We start from the raw sequence: 24,506 nt of genomic DNA, 5'->3' as shown, positions 1-24,506 counted from the left end.
ATTGATCATAAATAAAAGACATTTATACAATATAAATATAAAATAAATATGATATTGATACAATAATTGAAAAACAAGAATCCTTAGAGAAAAAATGACGATTAAAAAGCATCAAAGAGAATAATAAAATTCCACCTAAAATAAAGATATCCATATTATAAAACAAATATATACATATGATGCTAAATAATCATTGAAAACAAGAATCCATAGGGAGAGAGAGGAAAAAGAAACAATCAAACCTCAAAGAAAGCAATAACATTTCACCCTAATGTTATATGCTTTCACTATATATTCTCCCCCCATGTATTACTGTAGTACCTCAGCAATCAGGATGAAATAATAATTATTATTTTTATTACATAAATATATATTATTGTTAGTAAATAGCTTGAATTTCACGATCTATTGGGTTAAATGCTAGTATAGTTTATTCAGTTTATTTCACCGCATGGGCTATCTTTAAAACACTCTCACCAATCGTTCTAATGTGTTACTTTTTATAATTATACATATAAAAATATTATTTTCACTTATATCACACACTCGTGTTTTTGGAATTTTAATGAAGAACTGAGGAAATTGATGTTGTTACCTTGCTGGAGACACTTGCCTATTGATGCGGCACTCACTTCACTTGACCAGGCTGGCGGTTGAGTTGGCGTTGGTTGCAGTGGGGCGTAGCGGCACCCCGTCGGCCTGGATGGGGGCGGCGTCTTCCTCGGAGGCGGTTGCGGGTGGAGTCCTCTCCTCCAGGTTCTTTAGACAATTCACTCTGAATGGACGAGATGTTGGAGTTCTCTTGGCCATCACACGACCATCGTTTGTCCACACGGAAGCCATCTTGTTCTCCTTAATCATGCTCCTTGCCGTTTTGAATAGTACACTTGTATCCTTCGTGAGTTGTTCATTCAAATAAATTTGGACGTCTGGAAAATCGTTGTCGATTTCTCTCGCCTTCAGGAATCTTTTGTGACGTCTTGCGAGGAGCCATTCATTTTTAACCAGTCTTGACACGAATGAAACTACAATTGACTGAGATCTCGGCTCGCCCCCCCGGACTGGGAGCCAATGGGCAGCGTTGATGTCTGTTTGGTAGTATGTAAGTTTCAGGAGTTCAGCTATCTTAATGATAATGGGAAATACATTGGTCCCTTTTGATTGAATTGGGATGCCAGAAATTACTATGTTGTTTTCCCTAGTTTGTATTTGAAGATCGTGAATTTCTCTCTTCGCAACGGCTAATTCTTGATGCAATTTACAATTTTCATCAGCTAGCTGCTGCACCCTTGTTTCTGTACTGGTCGCTTTTTCAACTATTTCGTCCATTTTTGTTTTAAGGCAAGTAATGTCTTTGTTCATATTACTCATCTCTTCCTGTATGCTATCCAATTTCTTGTTGTTAACGTCCCACTGGTTCTTCATATCCTCTTTTAAGGCAGCAATCGCTTTCACAATTATTTCATTAACCCGCTCGTAGTCGATCGTTGGTTTAACTATGGTGTCTGTCTGCTCACTGCAACACTTTACACATTTCCAAGATTTTTGTGAACCACGTGTAACACATTCACTGACACATGAGTTATGAAATTGTGCCTGGCAGCTCACACACGTGCTGCTCCCGTCTTTTGTTGGTGCAATGTCCTTTGTACATTTGTTACACTTCACCATGTTGCTGATTACTAATTTCTACTAAGTAGAAGTTCTACTGATTACTAAATTCCTAAAATTACTGCTACGAATTAAATTCACTATGATTTTTCACTGCTAACCGGCCGATACGCTGAGACACGCTTAGAAGTTGTTTTTCGACTGCGATAAACTCCGATCCGACTTCATCGGCTGCCCGATAAGAACTGTCTATGAGAATCAGTTAAAACCCTGACCAAATCCATTCTGAGCATTATACTTATAATATTGTGCTCTTGAAGATATTCATATAACTGCCCATGCATTATGGTCTCAAAGACTTTTGAAAAACATGGCACCAATGAGATGGGACGATAGCTACCTGGAATATCTTTAGGCCCCTTCTTATAGACAGGTACAATTCTGGAAACTTTCAGCACTTCAGGAAAAACTCCATCTCTTAGGCATCTATTTATACAATATGTGAATGGATTTATAATATTATGAATAATTTTCTTCAATAGATTACTTGAAAAGCCGTAAATATCAACACTGGATGAAGCTTTGAAACTAAGTACTATATCAAGCACTTCACGTGTGGAGACTTTGTGAAATGAGAATTTGGGCTTATCCTGGTTAAAAGGGAAATTGAAGTTTTGCTCCAATAAATTAATTGCCGTTAAATTGGGCCGGTCAATCTTATCATGAACATCCATCACTGCGTCCAAGAAAAACTTATTCATTTCATTGGGTGTGAATGGAATTGGATCTTTTCGAGCCTTTTCCTGAACAGATTTTATTATTTTCCATGCGGCTTTGTACTTATTACTAGTAGACTCAATTTTAGAAATGTTATATGTTTTCTTAGCTCTATTAATTAACTGCTTATATGATCTTCTAATATCTAAATATGCCTTCCTAGCTTCATCAGTATTATCTCTCCTTGAAATATCTAAATATAACAATACTGTGTTTTTCATTTTTGCTAATTGCGGTGTGTACCAGTTTTTTAGTTTTGTTTTTCTTGTTTTCTTTGCGCCTTGATGATTATTCACAACTATTTTTCTTTCAGGAATGAACATATTAAAATAATAATGTATTGAAAAATCTATTAAATATCTGTTCAGAGTTCAAAGAATGAGTTTCACGCACAAATTTGTTCCAGTCTACATTGGAGAGTGAATTCTTAAATAAGTCGAGATTTTTATCTGTCATTGGCCTAGTTACTACTGTCTTCCTAGTCTTTCTACCGTCCGTATTGGAACAAATATTTAAGTCAACCCATACACAATCATGGTCTGAAAAAGGAAATGCCAGAACATCACATGCAACACTGTCAATCCTGATATTTGTAAAGATATTATCCAAACATGCAGAACCTCTGGTAGCCTTATTATTATGGCAGGCCAAATTGAACTGCCTTAGTAAATTCTTAAATTCATGTACAGTTGCTTTGTCCTGAACAATATCAAAATCGGAGTTAAGATCACCTCCGAATACAATACTATAGTTTCTCCATCTAGGTCTACTAAAGAAATTCAATACATTCTCAAGCCCTTCTAAAAAAACACTAGAATCGCCCAAGGGTGATCTATATATAGAGACTAGAGCTAATTTCAGTTTATCTAAAGATATACCAGTAACTTCAAAATTTTTTTCACAATTGAAACAACTTAGATCTAAACAATTGCTATCTGGTACTAGCTCCGGCCTAACATAGATTGAAACTCCTCCATGACTGTAATTTTCTCTACAATAACTAACTATTAACCAGAACATAGTCATCTAGTTTATGAAAAGAAATATCGTCCATCTTACACCAGTGCTCGCTCAAGCAGAGAGCATGAGAATCATTATCATTCCCAAACTCATTAAAAACTACTTGCTTTTTTTTAATTCCTTGTATATTCAGGAAGCCCACTCTGAATTTTGAATTTCCTCTGGAATCGTCAATGAATTTATCCGAATTGACCCCCTCAATCCCATCACGATTACTATTGCTGTAACAATCGATATCAGTATTTTCATTGAGAGAATTTACAATGTTTCGCTCAGGAACATACCTGATATAGGAATGTCTAAAAAATTGTTCTCATCAAGTGATTGTTGGTTGTCTGACAACCGCGACAAGATTGAGGAATTCATCTCAGAAAGGAGAATTTGAGAGGGAGACTGGGTCACAGGATTTTGAAATTCTATGAGAGAGGATGGCTGCTGGAACTGAATGGGAGTAACAGGATTAGGCGTGACTCTACGGGTTGGCTCTATAGGTGATTCAGGGCCAACAATACTAACCTCATTCGTGATGGTCACAGAACAATCATATAAACCACACCCTACACTCTGCTTATAGTTATTATTTACATAGTCACTCATAGTCTTTCCCAGTACTCTCTTTGTCGAATTTTTGTAATGAAGTCCTTTTCTCGTGAAATGATGACGCACCAGTGTACTGCTCACATCACTGTATTTAATTGATGAATTTCCTTTATATTTGATTGTTCTATTTAGAATAGCCGTGTTGGTGAAGCAGATGTCGTCATTGAGAGAAGGTGAATCGAAGCGAGATGGTATGGCACTTACTATAATATTTGTTCCAATGTCAGCAGACTCAGGCGTGTTGAGACTCAGACTCAGACTCAGGCAACAGAGTTAGGCGTGTTGCCTACATCTGAACTTGAAGGCACTCCATTATTTATTCTAGTAAATTGAATGTCTGCTGTTTTTTAATTATGTAGGTATATGATTATGATGAGGTCTATGCAAATGTAATATATTTCTACCAAACTCCAAGATAACTATTCCAATATATCTAGTAAGTATATATTAGACCTTCAACCAGAAAGAATAATTAATATGAAATGGAATATATAAAAGCCAAATAGCCTACCACTGAACTATTCATCACCGCTTCTTAAAAACCACATGGCCAAAATGGTTTTTCATTATAATTCCTTCTTTCGTAATAAATTGTTTATGCTTTTGTACTCGTGAGCGAAGCTCGGTCCCCGATATTATGAGCTAATCATAGTCTTCTTTTTCCGAACTGCGGTCTCAAATTGTAAATTCAAATTGATAAAATATTAACTACAGGCAGTCACAGAGTAAAGCTGCGTTAACACCAATAGATTCTATAGATTCCTTATAGATTCTATTAGATTGAACATAACTTATCATACACATGATGAACATAAGTGTTTTTCAAGTGCCGTTCAATCTATAATAATCTGTGAGGATTAAGTTATTAACATATTGTTAATAACTTTGGTGTAAACGCAGCTTTAGATGCCAAGATTTATCATGGAGTTCCGAGTTACGGATAATTATGTCAATGAAAAACTTCATTTTCCTCATGAAATCTTTCCCATAAAAATTTTAACAGATTGTTGTTCTACAAGCGTTCCACATGTTACCAAATGAAAATCCCAGTGAAAAACGAAAAGTGCCACTTGATAATTCCCAATCATCCTTTTAATCGTAGCTCTGATTCAACTGAGCAATAACTTTCTGAACTTACTGAGTTAATAAAGTAACATTTAAAACTATCATAAGCGCAATGGGACTTGGGATTCCATCAATTCAGAATAAGTATTATACCGGTATTCATTTTTACAGGATTGAAGTAGTGCAACATTTAGATTAGCACACCAATAGATTTTATTTGTAACGAAGTGAGTTCATTACTTTCATATCAAAGTTCTACTTTTCCCATTATGATATTATTATAGTATATTGACGACTGCTGCAAAACGATGTCTGGTAGCCATGGTAATGTAATGAAATGTGATCGTATGGTTGATTGAAAGTCTCCAACCAGCCTGATCAGATTTCTTATTTGGGCCATTGGCAAACATTTTAAAAAAGCCCTGATATTATAACAATGACTTTATTCCTAGTAGACAGCATTTCCAGTAGATGGCTGAATATTCTCGTTACCACATTGCAAAGGATGTTCAGTGAGGTCTACTGTTATGTGGACTACTAGAGTATTGTAACTCCTAATGTCAGATTGAGTAAGAGCTTGAAATTTATTCCTATTTAGTGTACTCCATGTTTAATAATCTGCCACTATCTTATATTAGAAGAAACTTTCCTCTAAATAAATTAAAAAACGCAGTAAATCTAATTCTGAATGAAAATGCTTATTATTCTCAATTCATTTTCAAATTGTTGAAAAAGTGATATTCAGTGCTGTGAGTTTATAAACAATTTATGTTTTTTTTTTCAATGTATGACTTGATTTATTCAATTGTAATTGGTGATGATAATTATGACTTGATAAGACTGATTTGATGAATGATTACACAAATTCATACGAGTGGACAAATTCATACGAGCTCAGTTGCCTAAAATCCATCTTGAATCACTTTTCCCAATCATAGAACTTCCAAAACCGTTTATATGAGAAAAATATCTACAATTTCCGGATTTTTTTCAGCAATCAAATCTCACTTCACGAACATATATATTATTTTATGAATCGTTTACAGCAGATGAAAGATAACATTCTATAGTACATTTCAAGATTAAGTAATGCTTTTTATAATAAGGGGTTACCGAGTTACATAGATAGCTTTGAATATTTTCAATTCAAATTCAAATTTATTCACACTCATAAATACATATACAGAACCCAAATAGAGTCTAGCTTGACAAATACAACAATAATCCATCTAAAATTTAATAATAGATTGTAAGTAATAGTATATAATATAATAATATATAATAAAATATTAATGTGAACAATAACTGCTCACAAAGTGTTTCATGAAGCACTTGTCCGTGAGCAGGAGTTGAGGTTTAATCAGATATAGGAGGAGAAAAAAGCCTACACACACACACACACACACACACACACACACACACACACACACACACATTCAATCACCATCATCAAGTAATTTTATTGATTGATTGTAGCATTTGCTCTCTTTGAATATACTTATATTATGAAATGTAGTTCAAACTGTGAAAAAAATGGGAGGAAGAATCACCAGTATAAGTTTTTTCAACATAATTCATGACAAGAGAGGGAAAAAATGAAAAATAAAAGATGAGACATAACAGTGATACATAAAACAATGTTTGCAGATCAAAGCTCAAAGCAAAGGTTAAACTTTAAAGGATACAGAAGTAACTACAGTAAAAAGGCCATACTACACTGGAATTCATATTCAATAATGTATTAGATATTAGCACCATGTGTTTCTCAGCTTACTACTTTGAATAAGTCTTCTACTTCTAATGGTGAATGAAGCCATAGCCAACTCTTCGTTTGTTTTAGGAATTTCTTGAGATTCTGTAGCTTTCTAATCTCATCTGGGAGAATATTAGAGAATTTAGGTCCAAGGAATAAAAAGCATCTCTGGAAGGTAGTGCTGTTTGGTTTGGGGAGTCTGATTAGCATCCTTGTAATTCGCCTAGTTATCTGCTGATTTTGTTCAAGATTCCCCATTTGATTCCTATCCCCACTCATTTTATAAAACGAAGATAAAACTTTCAGAACATACATGTATCTGAAAGGTAGAATTCCAAAAAAACCGAATATTGGGAAAGTATGCGTTCGTCTATTAGCTCCAAACATTATTCTAACAATTGATTTTTGTAGGACTATAAGATTTTTAAAATGAGACATGAAGGTAGATGCATAACATGAGATTCCGTATTCCAGCCTACTATTGAAAAAAGAGAAATACATTACACGAAGAATATTTACAGGGAAGAATTGATGCAGTTGATAGAAAGTCCTAACCAAGTATAAGAGGTACCCTTTTACTTTATTCACATGAAAATCCCAATTTAGACTTTGATCCAATATTAGCCCAATATATTTAATAGAGTCAGATTGTTGAATTACCTCACAGTCACAACTCACAGATCTGCAACCAACCTGATGATACCTGACAGGATCAGTGAAACTAAATGGTGATGATAATGAAAAGTTTATATAGGAAGTCTTGCTCGCATTTAGTGCTAGTTTGTTACAGTTGAACCAGCATCGCAAATCAAACAAATCCAGCTGCATCATTTCATGCAGTTCTTCTCCATTTTTAGCAGAATACGCTAGGGCTGTGTCATCGGCAAAAGATGTAATTGATCCAAAAAAATGTGTGGGAAAACAAATCATTTATGTAGACTAAAAACAATATAGGGCCCAAAATGGATCCTTGTGGAACGCCGTATTTAACTGTTGTCAGCTCACTATCACAACCCGAAATAGACACATACTGCTTTCTATCCATCAAGTATGATTTTAACCACATGTTGGTAACACCACGGACACCAGCAGCATGAAGCTTATTCAACAAGGTGTTGTGTTCAACTGTGTCGAAAGCCTTTCGGATGTCCAAGAATAGACCAGATGTTCTATTTTTATGTGGTGTGTTGATGCTGTGATAAATATCTGACATAAATTTATATAATGCCTGTTCTGTGTTCAAGCCCTCCTGAAATCCAAATTGGTTTCTATTAAAATAGTTCACTTTATTGAAAAAGCTCATTAATCTTTTCTTAAAAAGTTTCTCTAGAATTTTTGAGAACACTGAAAGCAGTGAGATGGGTCTATAATTTGAAATTTCTCTATTCGATCCACTCTTGAAAATAGGTATTACCTTAGCTGTTTTTAGATTTGATGGGAAATGGCCATTCAAAAAGCTGGCATTAAAAATGTGACAAAGAACAGGAACAATAGCATAAGCTATAGATTTTATTAAACTGGAGGAAATATTATCAGGACCTGGAGATTTTCCATTTTTCAATTTATTCATTTCAATTAGTAGTTCTTGATAGCTAATAGGATTTAAGAAAAAAGAATTTTGGATAAAATCACTTTTAAATTTTCTATCATAATTTTCTCTCATGGATTCATCTGGGTCATGTATTGGAGAAACTATTTCATCAGATATATTTATGAAGTATTCATTGAATTTATTAGCCAGAACGTTTCCATCTGTTATTAGATTATCTCCACAATGCAGATGGATCGACTTTCGTTTGGAAACTGATTTACTGCAATGATTATTTATAATTTCCCATTGTTTTTTTACAGGAAAGGTATTCAAGTTGGAATAAAATTTAATCTTTTGATTTTTTATTAATTTATTGATGTTATTTTTGCAGCCAAGTACTTAGCTTTTAATCTCTCATTTTGGGGAGATTTTTTATGCGCTTTATAGAGTTTATCTCTATGCTTAATTGCTAGGCAGAGCCCATCTGTCATCCACGGTTTCAGACGCTTAACATTTTTGACAAGCCTCTGGCTTGAATGAGTGCACTGCTTTATATACGCCAGCAGACCATCCATGAACACAGAAAACTTATCATCAACACTGTCGCAAGCATATAAGTCAGACCAATTATGCTCCATCAACAAGTCCGTCAATTTTTTGATGTCGATAATATCTTTAACTATGGGAGTAGCATGACCGGTCCGATCTCCAGACACAGACAATGAAGCCGATATAGCTCTATGATCAGTAATCAGCGATTCAATAACTGAACTCTGAATTATTTTCCTGTTAAACTTGGATTTACAAAAGATGTGCTTAATTGTTAGCATGAAATGCTGTCTTATCTTATCATGAAATGCAAAATGTTATGTAGATTAAATAATGTTTTGAATCTGTCACACTTAAGAAAAGTTTGTGTGAACAGTGTTATTGATTCATCACTTGAAAGAATCCAGCCCGACCACTTCTAACCTAGGGAAAGGGGTCTAATCAATCTAAAATTCACTGACACTCATTTGGTGGATAAATTACCAATATATTAAAAAAAATTATTATGAACAAGGCAATACATGATTTTCAACAGTCGTTGACCACTATTTAATAATTTTCAAAACCTGAAAATGACAATCTCAAAAAGAAAGAATCTAGGAGATCCAAGGATACCCAGTACGTAACTGAAATCCCCAAAAGATCAACATAGATCTTGAATACAAGGAAAAATATCCAAAACAGATTATAAGCAAGTCCACCCAAGTATTACTCAATATCCAAAAAAGAATTAATGCAAGTACAAAAATAAAAGAAAAAGAAATTACTATTCAAGGGATACTTGGATTACCTAAGATTCAAATACAAATCAGTGAATTAGTGATTAGGTTGCAGTCCAATTCGTTCATCTAACATCACCCCAGTAGTGTTGCGGTCAAGTGTTCCTCAAATACACTGCTCGATCATTTCCGACTCAACACGGACAGTGAAAGGAATACAATAATTCATTATCGAGAACAAACTATTATATTCCCAACCTGACAAGGATAAACGAATAACTTCCCCCACTATTCGCCGATTGTTCCAGTTTGGTAGAAAAATTGGAGATGTATTACCTCGATTCGGCGAACTTTCCAATTGGGAGTAACAAACTCTGGTAGTTCAACAGCATTCGGCAAAATTGGATGGTTATGCCATTGTACACCCGTGGTCCAACAGATCGTCCGTGACGTCAGAATCAGAACGTCGCCCAGTTCGTGGAGTGTCGGACAGTATGCCGAGATCGTGAATCCCCATGTCGTGGACCGCTTAAAATAATAAACAATCTACAATAGTTTCTACTCCTCTAACAATAGGAATTCAAAAACAAATATTTTCAATTGGAATAATTTTAAGGAGTTCAAAAAGGAGTTTCGAATTATGCAACAAATCTATGCTTTGCGCACCTAACCTACTGTATAACAATCATTTCGGTTATTTCTATCTTAAGCATGGAGCCTACATGCTATGTATTGGCCACTCTTGAATTATAATCAACTAGTACTACAGCAAATAATAGTGGAATATCAAAAATTATAATATTTATTTATTAACATAACTATTGGAATAATTGTCATCTGAAATTTATGGAGATTAGCTCTCCCCACTTTGAACAGAAGTAATTATCGATGTTTAAATGAAATAACGTTTAACAGAAAAAGTAATATTTCTGCATCCTGATTTCCTATTCTAGTAGTAAAATTTGTTATTCTCGTCCAGAGAATCCATAGGATCACTTAATTACACGATCTAACCTGCAAACTTACAATCTAACCTGTCGTACATAGAATATACAACCTTATATTTGTCTTATTACTACTTGTTTTGAGTCTATGGAAATCAATGTTCCCATTTTGGTATAATTATTACAAATAATAATTAAATACTTATGCTAGTACATACCTTTTGCGGATTTAATAAACAAGTAACAGACGCGTTTGGTTAGCTTGGCTTGTACAAAAGTCAAACGTTAGCAAAGACGAGCATTTACTCAAATGAGACAAAAATTAATAGCTAGGTGAACGAGATAATTTGGTAAATGAGTTAGGCATGTTAAAATGCCAAAATATAAATGCTAAAGGAAAGAGAAACTGTTCTTTAACAACACAAAATAGCTACATTGGTTAGAATACAACACCCAAGCCAAAAACAGACGCTAGCTATTCTGTCTGCCAAAGCAGTCGGCAAGGCAGACTGGCAACAAATTTAAAGAAGATTTCCCACAAAGAGTAAAAAGGGAGAAAAACCAGATGGCTTCAGTGGGAACTTTAAATAAATCAACTACCTTGTAATGGGACCATTACATTCACCCCCTCGTTTTGGTGTGAAACACCAGGGAAAATCACAATCCCAGGGTAACTAACTAGATAAAAAAATAACCTAAGTTTGTGGTAATTCAAGTCAAATAACCCACCGTTTCATGTGCTGCAACAAACTAATAAATTGGTTCCTACCTAGTATTAAGCCAAAGAAATGAAAAGCATTCCCCAAGTGCATTACTTGTCAAGAGATATATGACTAAGCTTACATTCTATTCATATATTACGCATTTATGTACAACATAATCACGAGGACAAAATGTTGAGACTATCCCAACCCATGTGGAAGAGTGACAGGATGCAAATAGGATTCCACAGGATACCAGATCATGGGATCCAAAGTTTCCAAAATACCGGATAAAATTTGAAAAGTTTAAATCATGAAGAAAGGTGCTGAAAGCAAAATATTTGGAAGAGGTAAAGGAATAATTGCAAAAGCAAAACAAAGTGGAATGATTGTAAAAGTAAAACCATGTCAAGTTGACAAAACAAAGGAAGCAAAACTTCAAATAAATCATGTGGAATAGTACGAAGTTCCCAAAGGAATACAACTACTTAAAAGGAGAATTTGTGAGAATCCTGACCTTCCAGGTGGCCAGCCTGTCAATCAGTTTACTCACCAAAGAAATAATTAAGACAGAGATCAATAATAAAAGACGTTAGTCTGGTTTGAAGATTTTTGATTAATCAATTTTAAATATGACAACAAACAGTTGGAAACCCTGAACCAATCTAGCTTTACCTAACAAGTCAAGCAATGACTGAGTGAGCACCGGTTCTCACCGCCATCAACTCAACTTGAAGCAGAAGATATTAAAAGAAGTGAGCAGCTCCATTCTCACACTAGGGGTTGAGAAAATCTACACAAGCTTCCAAGAGATAAACACCACAAGAGAAATAACATCGTTAGCATACTCTGCTGTTCTTGATTCTAGAATAAGACAAAACCAACAATAACTGAAAAGGGTTTAACTTGACCGATGGTAATTTCCAAAGGTACAACTACCTAAGACAAAGTTCACATACCTAACCAATTTGAATTCACAGATGACTCTGTGAATAGTTCTACTATCATAAAAGATAGTTCTACTATCATAACTTCGAATATCCAAAATGCCTAAGTCTAATATGAAATCAAAACAATTTTATTAGAAAAATAGAACAATTCACTTTGTTCCCAGAGTACAATGTCAACACTACTTTTATATACAGTCCACAAGTTAACAACTTTCAGAGCCTTGTGGTGTAAAACTCACCAATAATTATACAAAGACATACCAAATAATTACTAAATAGCACAAGAGCACATACTGCAGTACATCAAGTCATTGACTACAACAACAAAATTACAAATCCATGAAGACAATAGGACCTAGCTCAAATTTTGGTGAAATATAGTTATTAACACAAACAATACACCAAATTCGTCCAAGACTTTATACCTCAAAGTCAATGTCCACAGGAAACAAATTCCTTACTCATAACACAACAATGAAAATGTAGTACACAACCACATCATCAGACCAACAGCTTAAAGAATAAGCTAATACCCATATATACAAGTATTTATTAGAATAGGAGGGCAGTAAAGATGTCGCGATCATCTATTAATTACCATATTCCCAGTACACAAGAATTTTCCAAAAGAAAAAAAACAAAGTATTCACGGTATTAGATGCTGTCCAGAAACAGTAATGTCAAAAGTTGACATGAATAGAAAGAAGACAAGTCAGCTCTACTGAACAAGTTTCCCCTCACAGATAAGAAACAAGTTATTCAGTGTACTTCTTTAGTTGAGATACATGTGCTTTCTGCATATAGACTCCTGTTTCAGGATCATGCAAAGCTGCAGTAACTGGTGTCAAAAACTTCTTAATCAGATATGGTCCTTTGAACCGATAACTAAGCTTACTCATCACTCTGTTAGCAGCACTAGACAGAACATGTGATTGCACGAGCACTAGATCACCTATCTGAAATGGGACTGCTACTTGACGTTTGTTGTATTGCTCTGCCATTCGGGTATGCGCTTTCAACAAATTTTTCCGCGCTTTACGCCAGATCTGCAAGGTGCCAGGCTCCACGGTTTCAGGAAGTATTTCGTCGATTCCCCACGCATTGGTCAAGGGATGATTGGGAGCATGTCGAAACATGAGAGAGAATGGTGTGCACCCGGTACTTTCATGTTCAGCTAAGTTGAAAGCTAGGCTTAACCACTCTAGACTATCACTCCATTTGTGTTGAGCCTCTGCATGGAAAGCTATCAAAGCACTCTTCAGGTTTCGATTTACCCGTTCGGACATGTTAGGGGCAGGGTAATATGGTGAAGTAGTGACCTGTTGGATGCCCAGCTGAAAACAGAAGTTCTTGAAAGCATTAGAGGTGAATACTGGTGCGTTGTCAGTAACCAGACTTTTGGGAACTGAGAAATTCAAGAATATTCCTTTCAATGCTTTAACAATAGAGGCAGTATTTCCCTTCCTCAATGGTATTAACCAACAAAATTTGCTGATGGAGTCTACACAAGACAGGATTTGAGTATAACCCTCAGGAGTTCTAATTAGAGGACCCACCAGATCACAATAAAATCGTTCCAGAGGTTTTGTGACCACCTTGGATGAGAGGAACCCAAAATTGTGTTGTCTAGCAGGTTTGCTTTTCTCACACACATGACATGATTTCACCAAGCGACAAATGTCATTTCTGACCCCAGGCCAGAAAAATTTTTCAAGAACCTTGTTTGTGGTTTTGAAAATTCCTAAATGCCCACCTAGAACACTTTCATGGAAGTATTTGAAAACTAATTAGGAGTCTAGTCGAGGCAGCCGAGCCGATAAGACGTACTGCCATGCTTCTCTATCAATCTGAATCGTGTTCCGTATTCTCGTTTGAACTAGTTACTGTCAGTTAAAGCTTTTCAAGGTGTTTTTATTTAAAACATACTAAAATGTCAGGAACCTGTGGCGTCTGCAATGTTAATTTAAGCTCTAGTAAGACTTCGGATGTGGTTGCATGTTCCGGTAGCTGCAAAAAATCTTTTCATCTTGCCTGCATAAAAGACGATAGTGAGGAGACAAAAGTGCGTTCTGTGAAGCAATGGAGATGTAAAGACTGTCGTGATTTCAATAGTCTGATTTCGGATTCCAATGCCAACATTACCAAGGATTTTATGCGAAAGGTACTGGAAGGTTTCAGGAATGACTTCTTCCGAGAACTTAAATTAGTGAGAGATGAAATGGCAGGAGTGGTTGAATCGATTGGGTTCCTATCAGATAAGGTCGACGCAAACAATAGCTTATTGGATGAACTAAGAAAGGACGTTACTAAACTGCAAAACGAAAACAAATTTTTGCGAGCAGCCAATGCATCTGTTAATGCGGCCAACGACGTCATGCAAGAGCGGATTAGAGCGTTGGAACAATACACGCGACGTGACAACGTCGAGATCAGCGGCGTTCCAGCGACAGCCAATGAAGACGTGGTCAGACTGGTGAAGGACGTCGGAGGAATGCTTGGATGTGCAGTGGATGATGCACACATCATCGCGGCTCACCGTGTGCCCAGCTTCCGAAACGACCGACCGCCGTCCCTCGTCGTCCATCTCAGCTGTCGAGCCGTCAGGGATGAGTGGATCAAACGTTTCAAGGAAAATAGGAATGCTGCCACTGCCGACAGAATAAACGCGTCCTTTCCAAAGCAAAAAGTGTTTGTGAACGAGCATCTTGCCCCAGTGAACAAATTGTTTTTATCCAAATTAAAAAAGAAGTGCCGAGCCATAGGGTACACGTACGTATGGTTTCGTGAGGGAAAATTCTTTGTTAGGAAATCGAATGGTGAGAGATGTCAGAGAATTGTGACCGATGCTGATATTGAAAATCTGAAGTAGGTTATTTTATCGGAGTGATAGAGATGTTTCAATATTGGAAAATGTTTTTGATTGTATTTAATTTTATTTTATTTGTTTTCATATATTATGTTAATTTAAGTTTTTGTAATTTCATATTTTGGTATGGAGGATGATAACGATTATCTACATGCATTGAATGATATCTTTTTTGAAACAGTTACTGACAAAAAACCGTATTCACTCTAATACATTGTAATATTAGAAGTATGCGTCAAAATTTCAACAATTTTCTGACAGAATTCTCACACGTAAAAAACCCGGTCCCGTTCATAGTATTAAGTGAAATTTGGATAAACTCTGATGAATTAAATATGTACAATATACCGCATTATAATATGTTTGCTCACTGTAATGATGCTTATAGATCAGGAGGAATAATTTGTTACGCTCTGAACTCTGTCTGTGTTACCGAACAAGATTTCAATTGTATGAAAACAGCCGATTCTATTCTATTGAATGTGAAAATTAATAAACATTATTTCAAATTACTTTGTGTTTATAGACTGCAAGAATTTACAGAAAAAAGCTTTATAACTGAACTGGAGCAAAGTATGCATTATTTAACTTCAAATGCAATTATAGTAGGAGATATTAATATTGACTTATTAAATGGTAAAGAAAATTCAACAATCTATCTAAGTTTAATGGAAAATAATGGCTTCTCATCTATTGTCGATAAAGCAACTAGAATTACCTCTAGAACTAAAACCCTTATTGACCATATTTTCATCAAACATAGACAAATAAATAGTTTTAAGCATGCTATCTTTGATCTGAACATCACTGACCATTGTCTGCTAGGGCTAAAATTTGATGAAAACCGTATTAATCTTGAAGATAATTCATCGTTATCTGTTACTAAGCAATCAATAACCGATATTGATAAAGTTTGTGAATGTCTTCAATTACTTGATTGGAATGATGTGTATAAGATAGAAGATGTAAATTTAAGTTATGAGAGATTTCATTCTATTCTAACGGACCTAGTTAATAAATGCTCTAAAACTATAAATTCTAATAATAGACTTACAAAAGCTAAGATCATAAGTCCGTGGATTACCACAGACCTTTTACGTAAAATAGAAAGGAGAAGGAAATTATACAAATTATTAAAAAAAAAGACCTTATGATACACCCTTAAGAGACCATTATAATACTTATTATGACAATCTAAAAAATGAAATTGATTCTACAAAGAGAAACTTCTATTCAAATTGTATTCGTATTGCTGATGGAGATCCGGCCAGACAGTGGAGAGTAATCAACAGCTTAACTGGTGAAAGCCGTAATCAAATTTTTGATAAGGTGGAATTGGAGGACGGTACTATTGAGTGCGACCCCCAAAATGTAGCCAACAAAGTTAATCGTTATCTAATCAATGTTGTTCAGCCCGATTGCAATACACCTTCTTCTGTCTGCCTTGGTCTTTATCATCAGTGCCGTTCCTTTTTCATAGAACCAACTACAGAGAATGAAATCTTAAAAGTTATCTCTAATCTTAAAAATAAGAAATCATCCGGCTTTGATAAATTTAATGTTCTACTAATAAAAAGAATTGCCTTATATATTGCACCCGTACTGACCCATATTTTTAACTTAAGCTTCAGTAAAGGAGTTTTCCCAGAAATGTTAAAGATGAGTGTCGTAATACCAATTTTCAAAAAGAAAAATTCAATAAAATTAAATAACATCAGACCTATTAGCTTGCTTTCCGTTTTCTCAAAAATCCTAGAAAAGCTTATGATAAATAGATTAGTAACTTACCTAAATAAAAATAATTTTTTCTCCCAAAAGCAGTTCGGCTTCCAAAAAGGAAAATCGACTGAAGATGCCCTTTTAAATTTCTCAAATCTAGTTTACAATAGTTTGAATAATAGCAATAAAACAACCGGTCTCTATATAGATTTCACAAAAGCATTCGATTTAATTAATCATGAAATTCTATTTTTAAAGCTTGAGGCGGCCGGAGTCAGGGGAGTGGCGCTGCGGTGGTTCCGCAGTTTTCTGAGTAACAGGGAACAGCAGGTGAGGGTTGGCGCTGAGGGCTGCCTCAGTAGCCCCCTTCCCGTCACCGTCGGCGTCCCCCAGGGCTCCGTTTCCTCAGCTATTTTATTCATTATCTTTATTAATGATCTCTTAAATATAAAATTCAATGGAATAATTCAAGCCTTTGCGGATGACATTGCTCTCTTGTACTCCCATAAAAGCAAAGAAGTTATAAAAAATAATATAGTAGCTGATTTGGTTATCCTGAGAGAATGGTGCAGTACAAATAAAATGATAGTTAACGTATCTAAGACAAAATACATAAACTTCGACTATAGAGCTGTAGACTTTTCCGCCCCAATCCTATATCATTCTCAAGGGTGTACTCGAGAGGACTGCAGCTGCGAAGAAATTGAAAGAGTTGACTCTTTTAAATATTTAGGACTAACATTTGATGAAAAAATGTCTTGGAAAAAACACATTCAGATTTTACATGGTGACATTAGAAGATCAATAAGGAAATTCATCAGTATCAGTCTAGCCTTCGATGAGAGCGGTCGTGTCGATAGTGTCGTTTTAATCAGTAACCGGCCGCTGCGCGATAAAATTTTCAGAACGAACTTTTACTAAATTAATCTATTATGGCAGAGTGTTTCAAGTGTAAATTGAGTTTCTCAGATAAAGAAATCGTGGTAGAGTGTAGTGAGTGTAAAAATGGGTTTCACCCAGTGTGTACCAGACTAGAATCCATCGAGAAGTTTAAAAAAATGAACTCACAAGCCAAAGCTGCATGGAAATGTGACAACTGCAAGCAGGATAAAAATACTTCAGGTCAGTCGGATAATCACTATAAACATTTTTCAGAAATAATAGAAAGTCTTCGAAGAGAAATAACTGATCTTAAAACCTCCTTCAACTCGAAATTGGACGAAGTCAACAAAACACTGGAAAATCTGAACAAAAAAACTGATGAAATTAAAGAACACATCAACAATCTCACCGTCGAACATCATGCTTTGAAACAAAAGTACAATGAACTTGAGAAGGAGAACTCGGAAACCAAAATGCATGTTCAGAAATTGGAAAATGAAATTCACGATCTTCAGCAGTATACCAGAAAGGATAATCTGGAAATCGTTGGTATTCCCGAAACCAAGCAGGAAAATCTACTGGTCGTCATGGAGGCTGTCGCAAAATCTATAAACGTGGATTTCAAGAAGGAAGACCTATCGATTGTCCACAGAATGCCAACCGCCAAAGGATCTTCTTCTATCGTGGCGAAATTCAGTTCCAGGAGTAAGAAAATTGAATGGATCGCCGCGGCAAGGAAAATGAAAGGCATCAAGTCCACCGATATATGCAACAAGCTACCCAGATCAGACGTCTATGTGAATGAACACCTCTCACCCTACTACAAACGATTACTAGGTAAAGCTAAAAGTCTAAAAATAAATAAAAAGCTTACTTTCGTCTGGGTTCGTGATTGTAAAATTTTTGTCAAAAAAAGTGAACATTCTCGAACAAAAAGAATCATGAACGAAGAGGACTTGAACGAATATAATAATTAGATCGTCAATGTGAATGTTTTCTTAATTTATTATTGCACAGTGCATTGGTTTTACTTACTGTATTTTCCTATCAGGTTTCATATTATTTCCCTTATTTGAAATTTATTATTGCGCAGTGCATTGGTTTTATTGACTGTATTTTCCTATTAGGTTTCATATTATTTCCCTTATTTAAAATTTTGAACCTTATTTAAAATTTAAAATCTTGTCTTGTTTCACTTTTTTGTTCTTCTATTTTCTTTTCTTTTGGGTTATTGATGAATAATGAGTATAGCTTTGATGAGGTGATCGATTTGGAGTGTTTTGATACAATTGAGAGTGATGATATTTTTAGTTTTGAGCCCTATTTTCATATAGATGCAACAACAGATTCTATTGAAGCTTTTAATGTAATACATATGAATATACGGAGTTTGGGGAAAAATTTTGATGAGTTTGTATACGTCTTAGAAAACTGTAAAATAAATTACGATGTAATAATTCTAACGGAAACGTGGATGACTGATGATAAAATTTTTGATTACAGTTTAGATGGCTATAGAGTTATAGATAAGCCGGGGCAACTAAACAGGAGTAACGGATTATGTATTTTTGTGAAAAATAGCATTGACGTAGATTATCTCAACTACGAAAATTCAGAGGCAGATATAATTCCGATTAGATTAAAAGCTTTCAACCACTTCATAACATTATTTGCAATTTACAGGTCTCCATCCTCTAATATCGATCTTTTTCTGAATGAGCTAGATGCAAGTCTGTCTGACATTCATGAGACAGAAAATATTCTTTTGATTGGAGATTTAAACATAGATATTTTGCGTAATAGTAATCTAGCAAATGAATATAGTAGCCTTATGCAGATGTATGGTCTAAGATCTCTTGTGAATAAGCCAACTAGAATTTCATGTAAAACAAAAACATGTATTGATCACATATTTTGGAGAAATGTAAATTTTAAAGAAGATAATGTAATAAGCTCTATACAGAAAACCTATATTACTGATCATTTCTGTACTACTTTTCACGTGAGAAATCCAAACACATTTTTTAAAGAAGTAAGAGAGGTCTTCACAGAAAAAATTAATTATAAGAAATTGATAGAAGGGCTACAAAAAGAAAGTTGGGGAAATGAAATTTCCATCAATGATCAAAATATAGACTTAGATGATAAGATTGATAAATTTTGTAGTAAGTTAATAAGCAATATTAAATCAGCTAGTGAACAGATAAAAATAAAAAATAAAAATAGACCACTGAAAAAATGGATAACTCCGGGGCTGATAAGATCCATTAGAGAGCGTGATAAATTGCATAAAAAACTAAACAGTCAGCCATTCAATATTGAATTACAATCTAGGTACAAAACATATAGAAATTTATTAAATAAACTTATAAGAAAAACTAAATTTGAGCATTACAAAACCATAATCTCTAATTCTAAAGGAAATAGTAAAAAAACTTGGAATTGCATAGAAGAAATTCTAGACATCCAACGTGCAAATAAACCGCCCAATATTGATCCAGATATTTTAAATAGTTATTTTGCTGGAGTGGGGAGAACTTATGCTGAAAGAATCGATATTGTACAACACTCAGTGGAGGCACAACGTTTACGTTGTTTAGCGGTGGACAGTCCACATTCATTCTTCATGCGTCCAACGAGCTCCGATGAGGTATTAGTTATCATCAGAAACTTGAAATCTGGCTCGTCCCCGGGGGTGGATGGACTGGGTAATGTATGTTTGAAGAATATTGCTGATATTATAGCGAAGCCATTGTCAGTGTTATTCAACAAATGTTTTGAATTGGGTCATTTTCCTTCTCATTTCAAGATAGCAAAAATAGTTCCTCTATTCAAATCAGGTGACAGAAAGGCTCCCGAAAACTATCGCCCAATCAGTTTGATAAGCAATCTATCTAAAATATTTGAAAAACTTATAAAACGACGATTGATAGAATACCTTAATAAATATAAATTTTTAGCTGAGAATCAATTCGGTTTCCAAGAGGGCAAATCAACTGAGGATGCTATGACAAATTTAGTTAGGATAATTACAGATAACTTTCAGAGCAACAAAAAAACTTTAGCAGTATTCCTGGATTTAGCAAAAGCCTATGATACCATCCCTCACAGGTCCCTTCTGAATAAGTTGGAAAGTATAGGTTTTAGAGGGACAGTTCTAAAATTATTTGAAAGCTACTTGCAAAATAGATCTCAGGTACTCACTCTAAATGAAAAAACAAGTTTCATGATATTGACTGGGTTTGGCCTTCCCCAGGGTACAGTCCTCTCACCGATATTATTTTTGATATACATTAATGATCTCTTAAAAATAAATATTAATAACTGTACTACTATATCTTTTGCCGATGATACTGCCTTGGTTTTCACCGGACCAGATTGGAGGCAGGTGGAGCGATTGACGGAATCGGGTCTGGCTATTGTGAAGTCATGGCTGGATCAACATTCATTAACTCTAAATGCAAAGAAAAGCGTTTACATGGCCTTCTCACCCTCAGTGAGATCAGCCCCCCGGGAAGGGTCACATACGGGTATTAAAATTCACTCCCCTGACTGCGCCTATAATGCATATCAACGGGTGAGGCACGAGGACTGTGGTTGCAGCTCGTTAGAAAAAGTGAATGTAATTAAATATTTAGGCGTTATGTTCGACTGTCATCTGAAGTGGAATGCTCACATTGATAGTCTGTGTAGAAGATTGAGACATGTCATATACAAGTTTCATAAATTGAGCGGTCTCGGGGATGCGAATATAGTGAAATTGGTGTACTCGGCATATGCTCAGTCCATTTTTCAGTATGGAATCAGGGTGTGGGGTGGTGCCTTGGATACGCACATGAACAAGATTCTCGTATTGCAAAGACATGTAATAAAAGCCGCTCTTGGCCGTCCCAGACGCTACCCAACAAATCTTCTGTTTGTTGAGTTCCCCGTGCTAACGGTAAAGCAGCTCTATATAAAAAATTTAATACTGTACCTGAATAAATGTAAAAATATATTTAAACCATACATGATGTCATACAACTTCCGAGCGCAACCGAACTATATTATAAATAGAACTGACTTAACTGTTTGCCGAAGACAATTCACTTACATCAGCAATAAACTTATTAACTTGGTACCTCAACACTTTCTAGTAAAACATATAACTAAGTCATCCATAAGAAATATAGTTGAATGGATAAGATCTGTTAATGTATCTCACCTCTTTCATAATTGATCTCCTTATCTTTTGTCACCTCCATATAGATTTTTAGTTTTAATTCAGGTGTTTTTTCCTATAGCCATCTCTGTAATAAAGCACTCCTTTTGTTTATTATTTATTTTCATTTTATTTTTTTTTCAATATTGATATATCGATTAAATGGTTTATTAATTTTGTAAGTTAAGATTTCTAAGATTGATACTCGTTGCAGCACACAAACCTCTGGTTTTGCTGGCAACGCCTATAAGCTAATTTTGAGAAGAATTATTATTTATTTCATGTTAATGTTTAAATTAAGTTTTTAATTGTGTTTTTGTTTTGAAAAAATTGTATTGTATTATGGCAAATAAAGAATTTGAATTGAATTGAATTTGAATTCTATTATCTCAGGAATTTATGTGATCAAACTCTGATGAAATCATTATATTATGCTTTGATTCATTCTCGGCTCCAGTACGGTTTGATATGTTGGGGTGGAACATTCAAAACTTTCATAAATAGATTGCGAATATCACAAAATCATATTATTAGATTAATATTACATAAAAGAAAAAGAGAAAGCTCTTTCCCCTTATATTGCAATTTGAAAATCATGCCTATTCAAAATCTTTATATTTTTAAGGTTCTAAAAATGTTTTATTTAATAAGTGGAAATTGTGGAATTGAAAACCTGTATTACAATATGAGAAGTAATGATAGGATTCTGTACCGTACCCCTAAAGTTAAAAAATGTATTTTTAGAAATTCTTGTTTGTTTATAGGGCCCTATTTATTTAATAAATTACCACTTAATATTAAAACATGTGCTTCTTACACTAAATATTGTAAAAAACTCATACATTGGCTATTTGAATTGAATGATACATCGACCTTGAGAACTGTATTGAGATAACTTATCCGTTTATATGCCTATTCTGTTCTATTATCTTATGTTTATATATTACCTACTTTGTTTACTTTGTTGATATTAACTGATTATAATATTGCAAATCCTAATAATGATCATATTATCCATGGTGTATTAGACAAGATGTTTACACGCTGCAGGTAGTACTGACGACTATTCAAGTTTATTATGCTAGACTAGACTCAAACTATTGTTGTTTTATAAATTTAATATTATGTATTACACACTGATCACAATAACTGGATAACGTGATCAGTTAATTTCCAAGATTCTGTTTGTGTTTTTACTATGTCTCTCAAGAAGGAAATAAATTCATTTATTCATTTATTCATTTATTCAAAACCAGGGGTATTAAAATCCTGGGTACTACCACCTTTTTGTCATCAGAGTTCCGTGATTTGACAACAAGTACACCCTTACTCAATGAATAAGGAAATTGGTCTTCATTGTTGATTATCTTGTCGATTACCTTTTTACAAAATGCATCATTCTCCTGATGATGTTTGATTTCAGAAAAGACAAGGGGAAAATCCGACAGTTTCAAATTGTTAACAAAACAAAAGAGAGGTTCTATTTCCTGAGCCGAAGGAGATAAATCAAGAGGTTCCTCCTCATCTTGAAACATGCGGGACAAAGAATCAGCACAGACATTTGATTTTCCTGCAACATGAACTTTTTCAAATTGAAACGATAAAATTCTTAATACCCAACGACCAATACGACCACCTTTGGGGTTGTTGAGAACCCAAGACAGAGCAGAATTGTCTGTAAGCAACTTAAACTTGGCATGTTGCAAGTAGACTTTGAACTTCTCCATCCCAAAAATAGCGGCCAAACACTCCAATTCATAGGTGCTGTAACATGTCTCATTAGGTGTCAACTTCTTGGATGCATATGCAATAGGTTGGAGGATGCCATCTGTTTCCTGCGATAGAATTGCAGCAATCGCTGTTGAACTGGCGTCAGTCTGCAAGACAAACTGTTTGGTGAAGTCGGCAGTTTGTAGTACAGGTGGGTTGGCAATGGCCTTCTTAAGTTTGAGAAAAGCCTCCTGATGAATATCAGTCCACTCAAATTTGACATTTTTCTTCCTCAATGCATTGAGGGGTGCAGCAATCTCAGCAAAATGAGGGATAAACTTGTGATAATATGCCACCATCCCAATGAACCGAGCAACTCCTTTTTGATTTTTAGGAGGAGGGAAATCTCGAATACTAGTAGTCCTGCTTGGATCCACAGCTACTCCATGTTCGTTCATTATGTGACCCAGAAAAGAAATTTGGGTTTTCCCAAAGCTAGCCTTGTCAGGATTAACGGTGAATCCAGCTTGCCGCAATTTTGATAGCACAATACGGATGTGAGACAAATGATCTGAAAAATCTTTTGAATAGATGACAATATCGTCGAGATAATGGAAAACAAATTTATATTTCTCTTCTTCAAACAATTCATCCAGAACACTGGACAAAATTTGTGAACCAACTGCCAGTCCAAATGGCACACGACAGAATCTGTAGGTTGCCCTCATGGTACAAAATGTTGTGTAGTCCCTACTGGACTCATGCAGAGGAACCTGATAATAAGCAGAATTTAAATCCAGTACAGAAAAGAATTTGCCTCCATTGAAGTTGTGAAAGGCACTTTCAATGTTAGGAAGAGGCACAGAATCTAACGAGATATGTTTGTTTAGAAATCGATAATCCACCAC

General features: G+C 35.0%; 1 protein-coding gene across 1 annotated transcript; it reads left to right on the top strand.

The window, feature by feature from the left end:
* Positions 1-14,013: 14,013 nt before the first annotated feature.
* On the top strand, positions 14,014-15,264 carry LOC120351357. The gene is made up of 2 exons (XM_039428307.1): positions 14,014-14,623; positions 14,757-15,264. The coding sequence occupies exons 1-2, from the start codon at positions 14,151-14,153 to the stop codon at positions 14,881-14,883; spliced, it is 600 nt and encodes a 199-aa protein (XP_039284241.1). The 5' UTR covers positions 14,014-14,150; the 3' UTR covers positions 14,884-15,264.
* Positions 15,265-24,506: the final 9,242 nt, after the last annotated feature.

Source organism: Nilaparvata lugens, chromosome 5 (assembly GCF_014356525.2).
Source record: "Nilaparvata lugens isolate BPH chromosome 5, ASM1435652v1, whole genome shotgun sequence".
Taxonomy (NCBI): Eukaryota; Metazoa; Arthropoda; class Insecta; order Hemiptera; family Delphacidae; genus Nilaparvata; species Nilaparvata lugens.
Note: the sequence above shows the minus strand (reverse complement) of the source record. Positions and strands in the feature narration are given on the sequence as shown.